Source organism: Diplotaxodon limnothrissa, linkage group LG20 (assembly GCF_057381915.1).
Source record: "Diplotaxodon limnothrissa isolate DT_005_m linkage group LG20, D_limnothrissa_male_GT1.1, whole genome shotgun sequence".
Classification (NCBI taxonomy): domain Eukaryota; kingdom Metazoa; phylum Chordata; class Actinopteri; order Cichliformes; family Cichlidae; genus Diplotaxodon; species Diplotaxodon limnothrissa.
In genome coordinates, this window is record NC_140615.1 from 9,494,750 (window position 1) to 9,515,887 (window position 21,138).

Below are 21,138 nucleotides of genomic sequence, written 5' to 3' on the forward strand. Positions count from 1 at the left end.
TTCACTTTATCTACAGTACATACACATGGATAGATGGTATGAGTCACCAACCTGCAACAAAAATACAAGGGAAAAAAAAAAAAAAAAAAAGAGGCAGCAGATTCATTTTACCATCTTTATCCAATAATTCTGTCTGTAAACAAGTTGTAGTATTTTTTTAAGTCTTAAAAAACCACACACATTATGTCCCCTTTAATAAATTATTATTAAAATACAATTCTTCACTATAAATGGTTAAAATGAAATACAACTCCAAAAAAAATATGAATACAAACATGACAATATTACCTCTTATTTGATTTTTTCCCCCCCCTTTTTTTCCTTTTTAATTTTCAATTGTCATGATTGAATGAATTTCCAATAAAACACACCCCCCCACAAAACACCACACACATTTTCCTTTAGGTTGCATTGTTTGTAAAGTTAGTTTCTGGTTTGGCAGCTGAAATGTAGCGAGGCAGTGTTTTTCCAGAATACGTCCTTGGCTCTTTTAACATCAGTTCATTATTGGATAGGTTAAGATATTAAATGGGACCATAGGTATCAAAATGTAAAATACCTGCCTCACCGGTCAGATGACAGGAAAACAGATTGAACTGAGTGTGACTCTGTAAGTGAGATTTTACCTTTTCCTCTGTATTTGCACTGAATTGAGTCGTTATAATCCCACTGAAAGGAAGTTCTGCTTTGTTTCACAGCTCATGTTCACTGTGGAGAATCAGAAACGCTATGGCAGCAAAGCCGGCGCCTGATTTGAAAGTACATCGGGACCTGTCCTCCGCAAACTGAGAATAAACGCTGGCCGCCTTAAATTTGGAGAATGACACTGCATGTGAAGAGCACAAGTGGCAAAAAAACGAACAAACAAACAAAAATAACCCTGTTTGCTGAGTGTATGCTTGCGAAGAGCTGAAGGCATCACGTTGTATCCATGAAAGGAGTTCCTCGGTTTCTTCATTGTGGCCGTGCTCTTACATGACATCGGCACGTTTGTCCCGGACCTTGTTCCTCTGTTTAGTTCTGGCTTTGAAGGCAGCCGAGTTGAAAAGATGCTGTTTAAGCCAAAAAATAAAAGCAAGGTCGTAATCACACACCGGTCATTTCAAACGCTACATTTTTAAAGAAAATACTCAAAGGCAGAGGTCAGATTGTTTCAGCAGAAGCTGCTGTTACCTTCTCAAACCGTGAGATCTTGTTGCCTTTGACCGCAGCGTCCAGGATGAGTGGTGGGCCAAGGCCAAAGATGTCTCTCAGTAGTTGGTTGAACTGCACCAAAACAAAAATTAGACGATAAAACCGATTTTCCTTTGTTGCATTTATGCTATGCAGACTGCGATGCAGGAGGATGGGCAATAAATGTATGTTTTATTCCATAAACAAAGCTATTTTTGGCAGCTCCCTTGCTACAAGGAGTCGTGAGAGCGGGGAGCTCCGCCTGTTTGATTTGGCAGTTTTATGCCGGATGCCCTTCCTGGGATTTGTATCTCTAGCTGGAATCAAACCAGCAACCTTTCACTTGACAAGTCCCACTTATATGCAACTCTCACCTGTACCACAAGTGGAGGGTACATACAAAAGGCATCTTAAAAAATCCAGTTAAAAAAAACAAAACAACAAAACATTAAACTTACTAAATTAAGTACCACGTCATGCCTTCTTAAAGGTATAGTATCTCATTCTAGTGGATTTTTTCAGTAGAGGCGTCACTTTAAACATTGGATCATTTAGTTCAGAGTGTTTGTGCATCATTTCATAGCTTATTTGCCCTAAATAAACCTAACAGAGGCAGTGGGATTTGCCCACACAAGCGGCTCGTGTGTAGGTGTGCTCATTGTGTGCCGACTGGCATATCCTCCACACAAAATTACATTTGGTATCCTCGCAGCCTGCTGGCTGAGCAGCCAGTACCAGTCTTCCCACTCAACTTCAGGTTTTTGTTTTCTGCAGTCGGTGCAAGATATGACAGAAGACAAGACTGAAGAGACAGAAAGCACCGAGCAGCGGCAGTAAATGAGGCTGTATGAAAACAAGCCCACTCTGGTGATCAATGATAAAGACGAAGGCATTTTGTTCCGTTTCCTCACCTGCAGATGGTCTCTGACTCCAGACTCGAGGATCTCTTTGAAGGCGTCGTAGATCCTTCTCCTCACCCAGCTGTCAATGTAAACGTTCTCCACTCCAAACCTGATTTTCTCTTCTGTGAAGTCCTCGTTCTGGAGAAAGAAATGAGAAGTGAGAAGCTCAGATGTGGGTAAAGCGATGTTGAAGAAAGCTACTCAGCAACTTAAAACAGAACATCGGGCACCTAAAAACATTTGTCAGTCTTTACACGGCTTCAACATGAGATAACATACCTCTATGTAATGCAGCACCTCTCTGAAGATGGAGCGTTGTTTCCTTCTGTCGTTCTTGGCTCTGTGCTTGTTGCCGTCTGTGGCCAAACTCTTCAGGCATTCACACAGACTTTCACCGTCCTCCACCTCAAACTCCTGCAGACATTCACACGCAAATATGTAGTGCACTAACACAGGAGACGTTTAAACCTATACGCCTGTAAGTGAGTGTACTTGTCTGTTCTTATTGTTCAGGTGTGTACCTCGTCTATCTCTCGCCCCAGCTCCACCAGCAGGGCGATGGTCTCTCCTACTGCGATTCTGTAGTTCACATCGCTGCTCTGAAGACACGCCTGTAGTTTAGGGAGGTGACTACAGCAAGAAAGAGGCATACGATTACCAATTAGCTACACTGCTAGATACTACTGCTGTCGCCTCTCAGTTTAAAACTAAAGTCAGTTGCCAGTCATAACAGAAGATGCCATAAGAAGGTTGTTTTACTCACTGGCTGAGCAGCACAGTCAGTCTAGAAGTGGGACAGATGGTGACCAGCAGTGACCAGGCCTGCAGGGCAGCAGTGTGCAGACCTGCACTTCCAGGTTTTGGTGTGGGCAGAACTCCCTCTCCATTAGGGTACGAAGACATGAACACACTCTCCAGAAGAGCCAATGACTTGATTAAGTCCTGTGAGGAGGTAACATCAATGCATAACAGCATAAGTTATTTAAGTCTTTTTCTTTTACTCTGAAAACATCCAGCTTATGCTTCTTAGAATTAAACTGATAAGCTACAAAGTGTTCTCACCTCTCCATCTTCAGCAGATGAGACATAGCAGCACATCCCCAGAGTCCTGGCACACTAACGGGGACACAGATGTAACAACGGTCAAACTAACACACAAGCATCTGAGGACAGACAGCGACACTTCATGTGTGATCCTAACACAATCTGGGCTTGGTTAGAATCTAAATCATGCAGATAACATTTAAGCAGAAAATAAAAAACACCCCTCCCCCCTCCGAATAGGCCATCCTAAATCCAGATCTGCATTAACGTTCACAAATTTCATGTGATTACTCACACTCTGGCGAGCTGCTATGCTGGCACTGCTGTCACTCAAGGTGGCCGTGAGAGGCGGGCGAAGCATTTTGAAGCCCTCCTCCGCCTCGTCTCCGCCCCCCAGCTGAATGCAGAGCAGAGCAAAAACCGTGGCCGACGCCGCCTTCTCCTCCCCGCTGCCTGGACACACGAGGAGAAAAAGTTTCATCAGTACCTGCAGTTTTTAAATCATTCTCACGCTTTCGTTCCATTTAAAAAAACCAAACAAAAACCAAACAAACACAGTTTTCATAAATCTTTTGAATTTCTACAAAGTGGCATCAACAGGTTAACAGAAAGCAAGATTAACTGAAACAATCCAGACCCATTCGTGTTGTTTTGCATTACCTTTTCTGAGGCTCCTTTCCAGGCAGTCACTGATGGTGAGGCGCCTCTCTGTCAGGAAGTCGTACAGCACTCTGGAGGAGAAGGCCTGTCGCAACGACTCAAGAGCAGCTAGACGAGTCTTTGCACTAAGACATGAGGAAGAAAACAACAACAAAAGGTGTTGAAGCCATTTTTTTTGCAGTTAATAATGCCATTGCATGCTCATTTTTCTTTCTTGACACTTCTTGATTGATTTAAAAAATAAAAAAAATGTTTCTCACCTCTTATCAGTCAGGTTGTCTATACACAGTTTGAGTTTGTCTTCCGTTTCTTCCTGGGCAGTTTGCTCATCCACCTGCTCACTTCCTGTGTCAGATCAAACAACACAGAAAACTGATACGACTGCATTAAAAGGCAACTGTTTGAAGTTTTGACTGGAGACTCCGGCCACAGATACACAGATCGTTTAGTGGCAAATCAATTAGGAAATAATGGTCCTAACCCAGACTGAATGCACATGCAGAGGGAATGAATTGTGTAGTGTATTTACCCGTGCCCTCTTCCACCACCGAGGTGCTCTCGCTGGCACTGCTGTAGTGGCTGAGAACGTCCGACGTCAGCTCATCATCGCTGGCTGCCGCCTCTCCCTTTACTCCATTTTTAGCACCTGGAGACGGAAAAGATAAAATAAGAAAAAACAGCAGAGCAAAAGGATTTATATTTGGAAGAAGATGGATGGAAACTGTATACACTGATGCTTTAATGTCTAACATAAGTCCTTTTTTCTTTTTGTTATAAAACACAACAGAAGTTAGCCCAAACCTTTTGATTAGCGCTCCCAATTATTATATGATTAAAGAAGATCTGGATGACACTGAGGCCCTCTTATGTCACTATAAGCAGCTCACTTCCAATCATATGCAAAAAAAACATTACAGTAAAACTGAAACCTGTTCTGCCATTTACCAAGGCAGCAGGACGTGTTGAGTAACCCATCACTTATATTACCTGTTAGCACAACTTCCTCTTAGTGTGAAGCTTACCAAACTAACAGGAAAAAAAACAAACCCAAACACATCTGTGATAGTTGAAAAAAGCTGCGTAATTCTTCGACTTTTCCATAAACACCAGAAAGCAGCCAAACTCGCACAAACACCAGAACGGTGTTAGATTCAGTGGAACAAAAAAATTCAATGCTAAATATTTTAGTCTGACTTTAGTGGTCAGAATCGCTTCATTTGTATGCACATGGTATAGCAAAGAAAAAAAAATGTTTTCAAGCATTTTTCTTTTATGCTCGGTTTTTTAAGACCACCTTACATCTGCTGCATATTAGGAATCTTTTTTTTTTTTTTTAAATTAAAAACAAATAAATAACAACAACACACAAACCAAGAGAAAGGAGCCAAAAATGTAATGACATGCTGCAGTGGAATATAAAAAAATAAATAAACAAAACACAAGGAAAGTGAAAAAGTGCATCACACCAAGCAGCCTCCTATTCTACTAAATGACAAGTAAGCCGAATGTTCCACAGAAAAGTGCTCCATTAGGATAACATGATACTATGAAGTCTCTAACCACAGCAAACACCAGATAACTCAAGGATTTTCCGTTAGGTAATGCTCCGTCATCTTTTATTTGTTTATTAGCGCCAGATGTTCTGTTTCCACACAGCTCTGTCGTGTGTGTATGAGAAGGGCTAAGAGTGAGGCATGCCGAGCTAAGCTAACACTCCTGCTGGCTCAGGACTTTCTACTGTTGTTGGGATTACTGAAGACCAGTGTGGTTTTCATTTATTCGTTCATTCAGTGTGTGGGATCCAGAACGGTCAGACTGTGTGTGCGCGAGTATGCGTGTGTTTAGGTGTTCGTGTCGAGGTCAAACAGGACAGCTGGGGTAGCCCAAAGGTCACCGGTGTTGGGGCAATTCGAAATAGGAAAATCACTCCATTCTGTTCAATACCAAACACAAAAGCACAGCAAATACACAAACTTTGTTGACACATTTTGCAATATCTTGTAGTTATTTCCACCTGTTTTCCCAGATAAAAAGAAATGAAAAGAAACTAGGACCATGTTTGACCTCAGAGTAAAGAGTGTAAACTAGGCTAAAGTTCAGCCATTTGACTGGAGTGGACTCAGTTGTTGAGCCACTGTTGTCAGATCTTAAGTTTTACCTTTCCTTTACAGAGTTTCTTACCTGTATTCACAAGCCAAGCACTGCTTAATTCCTTTGTCATAATTGCTGATTAATTCCTATCCATCATTTAAAGGCTCTGGAAACAGTACGAGCAACAACTGTTACACCTAATATTTGAGCGTAGCAGGTATTATTGCCACTACACCAAATGTCTCTACCAAGAATCGGTTCATGATTCCTAGCAACAACTGCTCTCTACTTAATAGTTAATAATCATATAACTCTTTTCTTTTAAATAATTGTGAAACAACACATGAGGAAATACAGGAAAAAATGTAAATTCAGAAAAAAAGACGATGATCGAAACAGCGTTCCTTGAAGTGCGCTTTCCTTATGTGATGTTCTGATTACTCTGACAGAATGGCCCGAGGCAAACATACTGTTGGTAGCTGAGATAACACACTCTGTGGGCCAATATCAGTCGGCAGTTTCCCAGTCACCATCCTTGAACTGCTGGTCACTTCACTGGTTACACAGAGCTCCACACCTTCCTACGCAGGCCTGCCCACACACAGCTCAGTTAGTGAAGTGTGAGCTCCCCGCCAGGACTCACGTGTCCTCTCCACATTGCCACTTTATGCTTATGTAGCAGTCACTCACACGGCTCCAGCAGTTGGTCGGCCACTTGGAAATAAGGCTCTGCTGACAGATTCGAGCCGAGGAGGTGGGAGCTTTTTAAAAAGCCCACATGCTATAGATGGAGGACATAGGACTCCAACGGCTAAATTAACCTGCATTCTCCTTGCAGGCACTTTGCTAAACATCTGAATGGATCACTACCCCTACAGTTGGAGAAGTCAAGCAGCACAGCTAATATTCAGACATCTATTTTTCTCACCGTCAGCGCTTGTTCTAAAACTGCAAGGCCTATTTGAAGTCATCCAGAAACAGACCCTGAAGGAAAACTAAATTCTTCAACTTAAAATACCACACCACGCGGAGTGTTGCAGGAAACCGATGCATAAATCTGCATCGATAACAAAAACTACTGTTTTTAGAGTTTAAATAGTCTGTTTCTACTGGAATATGTAGAAGTATTCTCTACTGGTACTGCTGGTTGTCAGTGCTGTCTCCATTCACAATCATTTATTGCTTGAGAGGTTAAAGATAGCTTTAAAAGGTTGTCTTTGTATCTCTCTCACATAGGACTTTGTCAGTCATTTCTCACAATTATCCATCATCAACTGAATAATATGAGGTGTTCCACAAGGTTGTATCCTGGGCCCCATCCTGTTAGCACTGTACTTGCCTTTTCCCTGGCAAATAAGTCATTTTAATGATATTTATATCTGCATATTGTCAGCTTCGCACTATTTTTAAGTCGATTATTTAAAACGCTGTACTACTGAATTATCTGAATAAAGCTAAATACTGACAATACACGTGATTCTTGTTTCTGCCCCTGTTGGCCTCTTCCCAAAGATAATGAAATGCTTTGGTTCTCCTTCTTCTTTTCTTAAGCCTATCCTCTGTAATCTGGGATTCTTCCTTTAGCCACACTTACACTTTGGACCAGCATGTAAAATACTTGGTTTCCCCATGTTTCTACCAGCTGGGGATTATTGCTGAACTGTGGCTCATAACTTTAAATCCTGTTATCCTGCATAAATTAAACAACTTCAAAAATTTACACTGAAATTCTCCCCGTCCATCCATCCCGTACATTAAAGTTTGCAGAAAGCTTTGGGTTTCAAAGGAAGCTCAAACATTAACATGATTATATTATGTGTTAATAAGGAACATGTGACAGTAAGTTAGGGATTGCCACATAGAGCAATGTGTCACCAGTGACTTTAACTCAGCGTCCAGAATGTCACGCTGACCTGACATTGCTTACACATGACATAGTCGCACAGGAAGCAACAAATAATTGTTTATGGTATTAGTGCAGGTAAGAAGAGGAAAAATTCCAGTTCAAGATCAGAGTAGATGGTGATAAAACAAGAAAAGTTTTTTTAAAATAAATAAACCAAACACCTGTAAGTGCAGCAGGACGGGTGGATGAAAAGGTCCAAAGTCATTAGATGACATTCATACTTCTGTAATGTCTATCTTTTAATCTTGCCTTAAAGCCAGGACAAGTGCATGGTGTTCACGTGAGACGTGCACACAAAGAATGAGAACATTCAGATATAACTGCTACATCTTATTAAAGTGAACAGCCAAGGCACGCAGAAGGAAGAGTGCAGCTGGAATAGACGACAACGACATGGTCGTTTGATTTGCTGCATGCACTATCATGAGGTTCAAGACCTTCTGGACAAGGTTAGAACCAGATGTAGAAGCTGGGGTCGGGAGTCAAGAATCAGAGGAGTTACCTTTGAGTGACGCCTTTGTCGACAGCTGCAGCTGAAGAACCTCCTGACGGAGAGAGCCTGGACATGATGGAATGAACGGATGGTTGAAATAGATTGTATATTTGGAGCAAGAGCAGTGGACAGGTTCATGAACGGAGGGGAAGGTGAATGTAATGCAAGAATGGCCATGATGGAGAAGAAAACATGAAAAACGGGCATTCACTTCTGTATTGCAACCTTTTTTTTGCATTTATTGATGCATTCATATGTAAATGAGCTTAAATAATAATTCTCAATGCAGAAGTCTGCAGCTATTAAAAAAATGCATCAAGCTTTCCTGGACCGCTCCTCGCGCTTATTAGAGTGTCAAACTGACTTTAGCATTAACGCCAAGAAAATGCAGACTGCACTGCTAAGCTGTAGCACTGATTATACCCACATGGATGTGCACGACAGGGTCCAAAACAACTCGCATGCTAAAGTTAGGAAGCAACAGGCTGCCCGTCTGTTAGCGTCTATTCCATATGGCAAAAATACCCCTGCTTCAAACTGCTAGTCTTTCTTCCAAGTGTACTGCTAGATCTGTTCAAACCGTATTCAGACTTCTATTCCCTTATATTCCTGCTTGAGCTCGAGTTAGCATGGCTGCTATTGCTACTTACCCGGCTTACCGGAGCCACGTTTCCCCGTCTTATTCCGCGGCATTTCGAGCAGCTTTGATCCTCCGTTTCACAACAAAGCTAGCTGAGGTTAGCTAGCTCAAGGATTTGAACGACGGGCGTGAAAACAGCAGGAACTGCAGCCTGTTCGTATTTACAAGGGTTAGGGGGGTTGTTGATGGTTTTTAAGCCACTTGCTTTCGTGTTATCGCTGGCTAGCCTCCGTTACGATCACCAACCAACACCACGTTCCGTAACTTTTCGCTTTCTTCAGTCTATGAATAAAGAGTTGTCTGTTGGCGGAAAAGTGGCTGTCTTTAGCAGCTGCCCCGGTGTATTATCTATGATTTTCCCCGGGTAATCTATATCTAATATTAGGGTGAGATGGTAAGTATTTTTCAAAGCGTTTGGGACGGAGTTTTGAGCACGCTGTAGTCGCCAAGTCCACCATCTTCCCCTCAGTAGCTACTGATAAAACCGGCAGCCGGGGTTGCCAGGTTTGTTCAGTTAAAGTCCCTCCTTTCCGGTTACGTGTAAAGCCAACGTCACACGTCGTAAATGAAGTTCCTTTGTGGACTTGATATGATTAAATAAATTGAGTCATGCATTTGTTTTGAACTGAAGTTGGAATTTCTGGGGTTTTCATACCAAACGGCTCGCCTTTAATCGTGTTTTATTGATTCAAAGGTGTGAGCCATGAGTCGAATTTGGGGAAAACACATTTACATCCCTCCAGACTCATGCTTGGAGATGAACATTTTACCAATGTAATCTTGAATTTAAATCTTTTACTGTATCTGATTTGGGTATTATTCACAACACAGTATCGAGACCTGACATTTGGAGATGGTGGCACTAACAATAAATACAGGATACAGAGCTTGAGGTGGGGGAACCGCTAACTTTGTCTTTAAACCATGGTTTAAAAACAAAGAGAGGCAAGGCTTAGATGGACCTGTGCATAACAGGATTAATGGATATTCTGGACAAAGGGTGTTGAAGTTGACAGAAGAGGACTGAACAAAAATCACCTTTATTAAAGAAGAGACCTCATATCAATAGAAAATGTTTACAAAAACTCCATAATTAGTCCAAGTATTAGTACAAACTCACAGCAAATACTCAAGAGAACCTAAGAGTCAGTAGTTTTGCAGACATACATAAGTCATAAGACAGTGTCCCATTTGATAATTAAAATTTCATTAGAAGCAGACAGAAAACAATTACAATTAACATCTTTTCAAGTTAGTCTTGTACCACATGTTGCCCAGGTGCAAAGTGTTTTTATCTTAAGATTTCTTTATGAATCACCAAACCAAGAGTAAAAAAGTAAAGTAAAAACTACAACACTTCAGACAGAGACATTTTGCATTGAAGGACAACAAGTCGCCACTGTTTACAAATCAGGCATTTTATAAAACCATGGTCACTGGAAATTTGGTTTATAACATTCACAAGTGTGCAGTTTCTGTTTTGGTCCAACAGTGACAAACTGAAATGATTTCATGTTTTGTTAGCAATAAAAAGTGAAATGCTAGTGTTTACATCTTTGTTACTCCCACTGGAAAAATTAAAGTGCGGCAAAGTATTTCATTAAACAAACAAAAAAAAATCCAAAATAACTTGGTCTCGGAACAACGTGAACAATGTCTCAGCCCCATCATCTGCAGGGGAACCCATGTTAGTGCACCATGAATTTCTTAACCTGATGCATGCATAATACTGAATTATTAAATAAGGACTGGCAGTCTGTGCAAAGTCTTTCTATGTAGGGTGACCCGATCCCCAAAAAAAAAAAAAAAACGAGACGATGTGGAACTTTTTAGCTGGACAAATTGAATTTCCCAGTTTAACATAATAATTTTCTTTGTGGCAGTTTCCATCACATTTCCGAAAAATCATCTTTCCCTGATGGGCAGAGCTACATGACTCTAAGTGGGACTAACTTCCACTTGAATATAAGGCCTTCCCTGCTGTCTTCAGACAGTTTGATTACAAGCCAGACTTTATAGACATGCACATCCTGCAGAGCCAATCAAAATGTGGGACACACTCTTAATACGTGGGACGGGGGGGACAAGGGATAAAAATGCTTTGCAATACATTATGAAGAGGGTCATCTGGACACCCTGTTTTCTACATGAGCTCCTATAATGTCCATTCTCAAAGCAGCAGCCCTGGTGACTGAATATGAACACTGAGTACTTTAAACTTAATATATTTGTGACCGATCAATAGTCAGTAGTAATTTTTGGACTAATTTTTCCTCTGTTGGACTCACCAGTGAAGGTTTGTACATTTTAAATAGTGAGCTAAGAATGAAGGGGCAGTGCTGGCAAATACGGGATCGTTTGAAGGAACGCTCAGCAGCACCTATACTCGCTATAAAAGTGTCTCTCCTAACCAGTATAGTACTTGGTGGGCACAAAGGGCATCTTGCTGACGGTGGCCGGCACTGCCTTTTTCCTGACCTCGACCTGGATGGCTGTTCCATTTTTGGCGAATGCCGCATCCACGTAACCCATGGCAATGTTCTTTTTCAGGCAAGGAGAGGGGCAGCCGCTGGTCACCTCACCTGTACAAAACACAAAGGAATTTGTCTTTCCAAGGAAATCCTGTTGTACAGTTTTTTTCAGTCATTTATTTCTATATGACAGCAATCATGCAGCGTGTGAAGAAACACTTAACAATCATCTCACTGACATTTGATATGATACCACAGAAATACAAACATTGCGATCGTATCTATTTTAAAGCCCTAACATGTAAGATTTGAAAATGTCTGAGTCTGGAGACCCCAATTGGCAACATCATAACAGATACTGTGGCAAACAACAATACTCTCATAATTGTTTGGGGGGGGGGGGGGGGGGGGGGGGTATGTTTTTATGTCTGTTTGCACTTTGGCACATTCTGACCTATGACCTTTCCATCAGGGCTGAGAATAGGGGTGTGCTGCCGGACTGGGGGGCCGGTGGACACCAGACCCACTCTCTTCCTGGCTGTCTTGGCTTTGATCTGAGGTATGATGATGTCAGCACCGGGAAAATCTTTGGCCTGGCGTCTGCGCTTTCCTGTGTGTGAGACACCAGCAGAGTTCGTTGACAGACTGAATGAAAAGGCAGGCGTGCACAACAACATCTGGGATCCTCTAATAAAAATTTAAAAAAGGAAATAAAAATCTTATGTGCAATTCCAAATTATCAGATGGTGGTATCTAATTGGTATGCAATTGTGACACTATTAGGAAAAGATCCTAACACATGTGCTGCTTCTCGCCTTCGGAGACCAATCAGAAGAACGTTTACCTTTGAGTGACGCCTTAGTCGACAGCTGCTTATTAAGTGGCAAATAAAAACAAAATAATTTAAATGTTTTTAAATCACAAGTTTCATGACAGCCTCACACAAAAGCAGCCGTTAGAAAAAAAGAATAAACGACCAAAAAAATTAAACCCCAACCTATGGTCCAGACAAGCGTGGCCTCCACAGGTGTAGTGGTCTCATCGATGTCATTGCCATAAAGACAAAGCCCCGCCTCCAGTCGTAGGCTGTCCCTAGCTCCCAGCCCGGCCAGCTTCACCTCACTGTTGGTCAGTAGCTTCTCCGTCAGCTCCACCACTCTGGACGCAGGGACGGAGATCTGACACACAGAGACACAGGCAAACTGTAGAGCCACGTCTCTATCCAAGTACCTTTAATGTCAATAAAGTTCAGAGAATTACAAATTTCACCTCAAGATTACATCTACGCATGTCATGATACATAGTGCAATTTATACCAGTTTTGGAGAAGTTTATTACAGATCTGTCAGCCACAGACCCTGGTGTGTGTGTCAGTCAATGTAGGAACTATTTTATATGTGCCAATCAAAAGACGTGCAGCTAGCTTGTGTAATGAAAGCTTCACAGGATGCAAACCTTCAATTACACAATCTCTTTATTGTATTGAGTGATACAGCTGGCTGCTGTAATTCAGCCAACAGAAAACATTTTCTAGATTAAGTGCTCACAATAAGGTTTCTGGATGTTTTGAGTAAGAATTTCTGGAACAAGACATTGAGGAGTCTTTTTGTCTTGGAAAACGATATAGCAGAACTAGATGGCGCTCTAGCTACAAGAAACCAGGCAGATCTACAGCTGATGGCACCAAAAATTAAACTGAATCTTGTTGTTAACAATCAAAGCAGCAGTTTGCAGAGACGACGTTTCCTCAAACATGATTTGCATCAAATGAATGCCCGAATAAGTGCAAGTGTATTAAGCCTACTTCAGGATGTTGATTACATATTAAGAAGCTGTTGTCAGCTGCTCCCTTATTCACAAGGGGGTCACCACAGCAGGTACCTCTCTCTGTTTTATTTGTCAGATTTTTTATTTATTTTTTCAAACAGCAGAATCAGCTTCCTGACACAAACTCAAAGAGATTTGTGTCTCCTCCTGGACACAAAAACCAGCAAACTTTAACTTGTTCGTCAAATGTTTAAGCCGCCTCTATGGGCTCAAATTGTGGTCATAAATATTTTGTACTTGTAAATCAGGATTTGTATGTGTAAAAAGATTTGTGTGTCAGAGATAGAAACGACAAGGAGCAGGTGCATCTAGTACAAGTAGAGCTGCTGCAAAAACCCACAGAGCTCAGCAGCCAGCGCAACAAATTCCGGATCCTTGCCTTTTAGCTAGCATTAGCAGCACATGCTGCCGCCAATATGAAAGGACCTTGATGCTGCGCACTGTGACTCCAGCAATGGTCCCGGATCAGCACTAACTTTGTGTTAAACTAATCCTAAAGTAATAATGGTATTTCTAACCACTGATATACCACAACTTTATCCTTTCAACAGCTACTGAAAGTTAGGGAACCTAGCTTATCGCGGATATTTATATAGAGATCCTCCAGCTTCAAACTGTATTACCCTTCAAGGACCTGCAGTTCCCTTAAAAAAAAAAAAAAAAAAAAAAAATTCACTTCTTTTAGTAGATCATTCATATGAAACAGGTTCTTCCTTTTTGAGCGGGTGCATATCAGCAAGTAACTAATCTTTTTTTTTTTTTTTTTTTTTAAAAAGACAACTTGTGAATCAACAATGGCAGGATACAGAGTAGTTAGTCCACAGCCTTTTGACTTTGGCCTAACATTTGGTTTTGCATTTGTGGTTTCGATAGGTCACATATGCCTCTTTTAGAGCTGCACTCTTTTCCATAAATGGCACTGTATCTGAGAGTGTGGGCTTTTGCACAAGTCCCAGTGGTTAGCTCACTAAAGACCAGGCCTAATAAGAGTTACACACCGAGGTTAGAAAGAAATAACACACTGTCCAGGCAATAACGGACATTCGAGGACTTGCATGGGCTTTTGGTTGTCAGAGGGAGTGATGGGGGACAGGGCCAGCAGAGAGGCGTGGGACCCCACAGAACTGCTTGCCAGTATAGCTTTTTTTTTTTTTTTTTTAATAAAAACACTGTCCATTAAACACAAGTTATAATACAAAACTAGTTGTCCCGAAGCATGAAAGAACCTGCAAGCACACACATATGTGCTCACCTCCACCCCGTCCTCTCCAGTGTATCCACATCGAGTTAGTCTGCAGTCAGGGACACCGAACACTGTGGCCAGGGCAGAGGTCATGAAAGTTAGCTTACTGAGGTCCTCCTTCAATCCCGCCTGGAGCACCTGAGACATAGTGGGACCTGGAGACATGCAAATAAATTCTTATCTGCAAGATCTGAAACACCTAAACTGCAGGAGTTCAAAAAGAAAAGGAAAAAAAAAAAAAAAAAAAAAAAAAATCAGAAGCAATAGCCAAAATTCATAGATGGACAGAGAAAGAGCAAATGAGGGAAAGCAAAACCAGAGGAAAGTAAATTAAGATGAAAAGGAAGCAGGAAGAGAAGTATAAAGGAAAGGAAGTGATGAAGACTATAGTAAGAGCACCGATGAAAAGAAAAAGAAGGCGGACTGTCACACAAATATTCTACCTTGCACAGCAATCAGTGCGCAATCAAGAAACTCCAGATCCACATCAGAACCTGCATATTTGAACTCTGCCAGTCTGGCCTGAAAACAAAACACACCCACACACATCAGATGCTTTTTAAATCTCGGTCTCTTTGCTACATACTTTTCTTGAATTCACCTTCATATGAACAGAGTCCTTGTCAGCACAGCCGGCATTGGAGACAACGTAGAGGTAGCCCTGGTCCGTCTTTGTCACAATGAGGTCATCAATAATCCCACCTTTCTCATTAGTGAAGAGGGTCAACGTGCCCTTGGAGGTGAGGCAAGAAAGGAAATGAAGGAAACAGAAAAAAGGACACTGTGGACATCGTGTTTATGTTAAGTTTCTCATCTTTAAGTCTCTCTTGCACTCACTGGATTAGCCAATACTCAGAATAACTGAAAACCCAACTCAGTGAAGATGCCTTAAGAGAAACTTCAGATTTAGACAAGCTGGGAAGGTCTCTTGGGGCCATTTCTAAACAACTGCAGATTCCAAGATCATCAGTTCAAACAACTGAAGGAAAGACAAACAATCCAGGAACCACAAGGACTCAAGCCTGTATAACTGTATACTGCTGGAACGCCATCATCACTGTCCACAGTGAGGTTTTACGTCGCTGTGAACTAAAAGGGTACCAATTAAGAAAGAAGCACACACTCCAAAATCAGCATCTTCAAGCTTGAATGGAATTTGCAGCTGTTCACATGGACAAGAAAAAGTTTTATGGTCAGACAAGAAAAGCTTTTTTGGCCACAACGACAGGAGGTACGTTTGGAGGAGTAAAGGTGAGGCTTTACTACCAGTGACACTAGTACATTACACAAAATAGTTTGAATAATGAAGAATGAGGACTATGTGCAAATTCTTCAACTTCACCTCAAGTCAACAGCTAGATCAGGGGTGGGCAACTCCAGGCCTCGAGGGCCGGTGTCCCTGCACATTTTAGATGTGTCCTTGAACCAACACAGCTGATTTAAATGGCTAAATTAGCTCCTCAATATGTCCTGAAGTTCTCCAGAGGCCTGGTAACGAACTAATCACGTGATTCAGGTGTGCTGACCCAAGGCGAGATCTAAAACCTGCAGGACACCGGCCCTCAGGGCCTGGAATTGCCCACCCCTGAGCTAGATGGTTGAAACTTGGACACAGTTGGGTGCTCACGCAGATCTTGGAACTAGGGGTGGGTTTTAATTACCAATTTATCGATTAAAATAGATTCTAGCTTGGATAACGTGATATCGATTCATTAAAATCTGAATCGATTTTTAAATATAAATGTATTTTGCCAGAAACGCCAAAATCTCAGGTTAAACCTCACAAAATTTTCAACAACCACCAAACAGCTTAAACAGTAAATGAGAGCAGGTACACAGACTCTGAACAAAAAGCAGGCAGCCGCCGAAACATCAGAATCAGTGAGATGTCGCCTTTCTCACCCGACGGCACGGGCACGGCCGGGGCTGAAAGTGTCAGTGATGTGTCAGCGGGTCCGCGCTTTGCGTTTGCGCTACATTCTGAAGCTGCAGGTTTTTATCTCTTTCTCCAAGCAATATTGACTGAACCAGCAGCAAAAGAAGATCCAAACTACGCTTCACATAAACATCGTCATGAATTCTCTCTGACTTATCGCAAAATAAGCGCGTATTCTCGGAAAAGTGGTGCCTTTTATATTATATAAAAGGCACTGTTTTTGTCCACTAGAGTGAGACTTTCACGGCATATTCTGCACCGCATCTCAGTGCGTTCATCATTTGTTTGAAGCCAGCTCACCTCCTGCAACCACTTTTCCGAGAATACGTGCTTCTTTTGCGGTTCGGACTCCTGCTGACATTTCTTTGGAGGTGGAGGAACACCAAAGTAATTGATTAAAAGGAGCTTGCTTCTTCGACATCTTTAAGAGTGCTAAACAAATGTCTGTCCTCCTCCAAAAAATCTTATGTACGCAAACGCGCGTTGCAACTTCTTATCTGGTGCGCGTCTTTTATTTTGAAAGCGCATGCGCACCTGCGGACCACTTATGTGCAGCCCTGTGTGTATACATACATGTATGTACATGTATGTACATGTTTGAATATGTTTTTTAAGTTGATTAAAGATATATCCTTTATAATCATTCACACAACAAGAGTGAACTGATGCCCTCATGCTGCAGTGGATACAGTCTCATTGTTTGTCTCTAAATACAACCGGCAGATGATTTAGAGGAAACCCTCTCAGTATAAACTGTGTACACTGCCTGCTCAGCACCAGACGATTATATTTTTGGAAGGAAAAAAAAATTGATTAAAGTCAACATGTCTGATCTGCTAGTTTTGTGTTCACAGCTTCCCCTCACTTGCCTCAAAGTGAACAAAAAGTCAGTAAAAGCAGTTTTAAAACGAAACAATGGTTAACGTCAGGGCCGGCCCGTGGCATAGGCCGTATAGGCAAATGCTAAGGGCGCCGTCCATCAGGGGGCGCCACGCCAGTGCCACAAATGTTGAAGAAAAAAAAAAGTTGGTACTATTATTTCTAAATACAAAAAATAATCCCACGTTAATTAAAATGCAAAGTAAAGCTTATTTAATAGAAATATTATTTGTTACAACATTACGCCCCCCCCTCCCCGCACGGTGCGCCCCCTCCCTTCCCGTATTATGGTTCCTTTTGGACGTCACCACATCAAAAAAATCAACACAAGATGTCAAAACGGCCAAAACTGTCAGGTGCCCAGGGAAGAAAAAAGAGAAAAGAAGAGGAGGAGAAATTTCGTTTTTTGGGTGTAATAGTAGATGAAAATTTGACGTGGAAATCTCATATTGAGTATATTAGAAAGAAGATGGTCAAAAGCATTTATATTTTGGGAAATTTAAGAGATTTATTAGATCATAAAACAATGCGCATTTTATATTTTTCATTGTTTTTCTCATATTTTAGTTACTGTGTTGAAGTTTGGGGGAATACATATGAGAATATTATAAAACCTCTAAACTTATTACAGAAGAAAGTGATACGAATGATCCATAACGTTAAATATAGAGAACATACAAATAAATTATTTATAAAATCAAAATGATTAAAATTAGGAGATTTAGTGAAATTACGGACACTATTAATTATGTTTAAGGCTAAAAATAATATTTTGCCCTTTAAGTTACAAAGAGTATTTTTAATGTGTTCAGGGGGAGAAGATAGCAGAAGGAAATTTTATTTTAAGCATCAGTTAGCTAGGACTACACAAAGATTAAGGAGTCCAACCGTTAGGGGTATACGACTGTGGAACTCTCTTCATTATAATTTAAAGAATTGTATAAGTTTACATTGTTTTAAAAAGTGTTACATGCTTAAAACGATAACTCAATATGAAGAATGCGAATGAAATTGGAGTTCATTGAAAATGGATCCATTATAATTTTTTGTTTTATTTATTTAATTTTATTTTTCTCCTTGTTACTATGTGGAGTGGTATATTTGTTGGTTGGTTTGGGTTAGGACCGGAGAGAAATGTTAATATTAGTTTGTTCCCTGATTTTTGGTGCCCACTTGTAATATAAGTTGGAATGTAGATAGGGGGCGGGGTTTAATAAGAATATTTTCTTCTTCCTGCTCCTTTTCACACATGGTTGTAGTGCTTTATTGATAGAAAGTGTGGTTGGTTTGTTTGATCTGTTGTACCAAGTGTGAAAAAAATAAATAAATGAAATGAAATTTATTGTATTTCATATATTCATTTTTTATTTTTTGTATTCATTTATTTATTCATATATTTTTTTTATCTTGTTAATTATTCTGATTGTGAATTTGCTTTCTTTAAGTAAAAAAAAAAAAAAAAAAAGGTCAAAGACAAAGCTATTCAGTTTCTTGTGAGTACATACACTACACTGCCGATGTAGGGGGGCACCACCTAAAATCTTGCCTAGGGCGCCAGATTGGTTAGGGCCGGGCCTGGTTAACGTTAAATCGTTACCTGGTTGTCCTTGAGTTCTGCGATGTCTGCCACCACCAGTGACTCCATAAACTTCACCCCGTCTTTGCCGTGGATGTTGGTCTGACAGAGAAAAACAAAAAGTCTGTAATTAAATCTTTAACAGCAGCAGTTTCCTGGAGAGTTGGGTGGTGGATAAAAACAACAGCCAGACACTAGACATTTTTACTCTGCCATGATGTGACTAACACATACATTTCTTCACTTGACACACACATTGCTTGACACAGGGGTCACACTCTGCTCCCAATATTTACAGCAGAATATCTCAGAAAGTCTCAAATCCAAGTTGCGATGCTCTACTTGAAATCTGCACCCATGTTTAAGAGCGCATGCCTCACCTGCAACATGTGACTGACATCAAAGATGGAGCAGTGCTCTCTGGTGTGCATGTGAGAGGCAATGTGACTGTCTTTATACTGAACGGGCATACTCCAGCCTGCAAACTCCACCATCTTTCCCCCCTGCCCCCTGTGGAAGTCAAATAGTGGAGTCTTCTTCAAGGCAGTCTGGGGAAAAGAAAACATCAGGCTTGTAGTGAAAGTCCACAGATGAAATACTGTGACTGCTGAGTTCTTGCATGCTATTAAATCTATTAAAGTGTTTCTAAAAGGTTTAGTAGTTTAGCATGTTCTGCAAATAACACAGTGAGCAGGAACATAATAACAACACATCTTTGATTAATAGACAGCTCAGCTGATAGGCCTCTCTCTCGTGCTCTCTTCAGTCTGACCTTTGAACCAGCTGAAGGTGGGCTTATCAGCCACAGCAACGCATTGTGGGACAGAGTGTGTCTGCACCTTTCCAAACTGTCCACAGTCAGCCGTTACTGCAAACAAACCGAAGGCATGTGGCTGCTCTGGTTGCAGACCCATATACTCCTAAGTCGTTGTGGATTTATACTGCTTTGTACTTGAAAGTGAAAGAACAAGACTGATCCTATATTGATCAACTGTTTTGACCCAAACCCTCTTTGCATACAAACCTACAAAAGCATAGGGATGTCATGAAGGAGTAAAAAGATGGATGAAAGGGTAAGTTGGCCCTGCGTTAAACCTTGCTGACAGTACTGCAGAGTCAGTCCCTCGTGGTTTTAATAAAGCCATTTTGTGCAGCTCAGTGAAGTGAAGCAGGCAGGGGGGGAGGGCCACTCTGCAGGGACAGATATACATTATGTGTGCATGGGCGAGCCATTGCTGTCACAAACTCACATGTTAATACTGTATTAATTCAACTCAGTTTTATTAATACAGCGCCTTAACCCTTATCACAACAGTCACCTCAAGGAGCTTTATATTGTAAGGTAAACCCCTACAGCAATAAAGAGAAACCTCAACAATCAGACAATCATACCAACCCCCCAATGAGCAAGCACTTGGCGGCAGTGGAAAGTTAAGTCCTTTTTAACAGGAAGAACCAGGCAGGCCTCTGAGGTGACCTGTTGGGGGTGAGGGGAGGTAGACAGGACTAAAGACACACACAGTAGGCAGTAACAATAATAGAGCAAGATTTCTTCAGCGAGTCAATCAAAAATATCATTTAAATCTCATTAAAGTACGTGAGTTACAGGCCTGAAATTGTCCTTTAAAGTCTTATAAAGTAGGATTAAAATACCACAGGACCAAAGTTAGAGTTTAAAAAAAAATTAATAAGTAATATTGAACACGTGACAAATGAAATGAGTGAAAATTCAGCAAATAGATAAATAACTCATAACAACAAAAGGTGCGTGTGAAGTCTGATGCCAAAAGCCTTTGGCACACTTGCAAGGACTGAAGTTCACGGCTCTGCTTACCTCTGTGCTGGCAGCCCGGCTCTGTTGCTGCCTCCTCCCCGCACATCCAGCTCCAACGAACCGCAGCAAACCGTCCCCTGCAGCCCGCAACCCGAGCCCCGAAGCCCCGGCTCCAACCGTCAACCGAGCCCACATCATGACACCTGAGTCCCCGCTAAATTCAGCACTCACTCTCGCTGCTCCTGACGGGGTAACACTTCCGCTGTGCTTTTTTTTTTTTTTTTTTTTTTTTAAACTTTATTTATCACATTATAGACATACAGTCAAGTAAAACAGGGATCACATAAAAGATAACATTGTGGTAGTACAATGAGGAACAGAAAGAGTGACAAGGACAGTGAGACAAAAGTTCCGCTGTGCTTCTAAACTCTTCAGTGCAGTGTGCGTGCGCTCACCTAGCAAAACCACATGAAGCGCAACGATTAGCTGCAAGGACTTGTGGGTTATGTAGTTATTGGACCGC

The 21,138-nt window shown here is 41.3% G+C and overlaps 2 protein-coding genes across 3 annotated transcripts; both read right to left on the minus strand.

The window, feature by feature from the left end:
- Positions 1-347: 347 nt before the first annotated feature.
- Positions 348-9,368, minus strand: ifrd2 (interferon-related developmental regulator 2). 2 transcript variants are annotated; one of them, XM_085344128.1, is made up of 13 exons: positions 8,920-9,368; positions 8,279-8,335; positions 4,309-4,425; positions 4,040-4,124; positions 3,780-3,904; positions 3,415-3,572; positions 3,138-3,191; positions 2,839-3,017; positions 2,597-2,705; positions 2,355-2,489; positions 2,085-2,213; positions 1,174-1,266; positions 348-1,052 (listed from the first exon to the last, which is right to left on the minus strand). In XM_085344128.1, the coding sequence occupies exons 1-13, from the start codon at positions 8,960-8,962 to the stop codon at positions 972-974; spliced, it is 1,365 nt and encodes a 454-aa protein (XP_085200254.1). In that variant the 5' UTR covers positions 8,963-9,368; the 3' UTR covers positions 348-971. The 2 variants fall into 2 exon arrangements, with proteins under 2 accessions (XP_085200254.1, XP_085200255.1); XM_085344129.1 differs by lacking the exon at positions 8,279-8,335.
- A 704-nt stretch (positions 9,369-10,072) lies between these two features.
- amt (aminomethyltransferase) lies at positions 10,073-20,865 on the minus strand. Its single transcript, XM_085344582.1, has 9 exons — positions 20,676-20,865; positions 19,222-19,389; positions 18,863-18,943; positions 15,052-15,183; positions 14,894-14,972; positions 14,460-14,605; positions 12,378-12,558; positions 11,835-11,990; positions 10,073-11,491 (listed from the first exon to the last, which is right to left on the minus strand). The coding sequence occupies exons 1-9, from the start codon at positions 20,811-20,813 to the stop codon at positions 11,316-11,318; spliced, it is 1,257 nt and encodes a 418-aa protein (XP_085200708.1). The 5' UTR covers positions 20,814-20,865; the 3' UTR covers positions 10,073-11,315.
- Between the last annotated feature and the right edge of the window lie 273 nt (positions 20,866-21,138).

Coding starts and splice junctions, on each gene's coding strand:
- amt (XM_085344582.1), bottom strand. CDS start 20,813: ATGATGTGGGCTCGGTTGACGGTTGGAGCCGGGGCTTCGGGGCTCGGG. Junction 18,944..19,221: donor ATGTCAGTCACATGTTGCAG/GTGAGGCATGCG, acceptor TTTCTCTGTCAG/ACCAACATCCACGGCAAAGA. Junction 11,492..11,834: donor CCCTGATGGAAAGGTCATAG/GTCAGAATGTGC, acceptor TGTTTTGTACAG/GTGAGGTGACCAGCGGCTGC.
- ifrd2 (XM_085344128.1), bottom strand. CDS start 8,962: ATGCCGCGGAATAAGACGGGGAAACGTGGCTCCGGTAAGCCGG. Junction 3,018..3,137: donor CATCTGCTGAAGATGGAGAG/GTGAGAACACTT, acceptor ACCTCCTCACAG/GACTTAATCAAGTCATTGGC. Junction 1,267..2,084: donor GAGTCAGAGACCATCTGCAG/GTGAGGAAACGG, acceptor GTTTTGGTGCAG/TTCAACCAACTACTGAGAGA.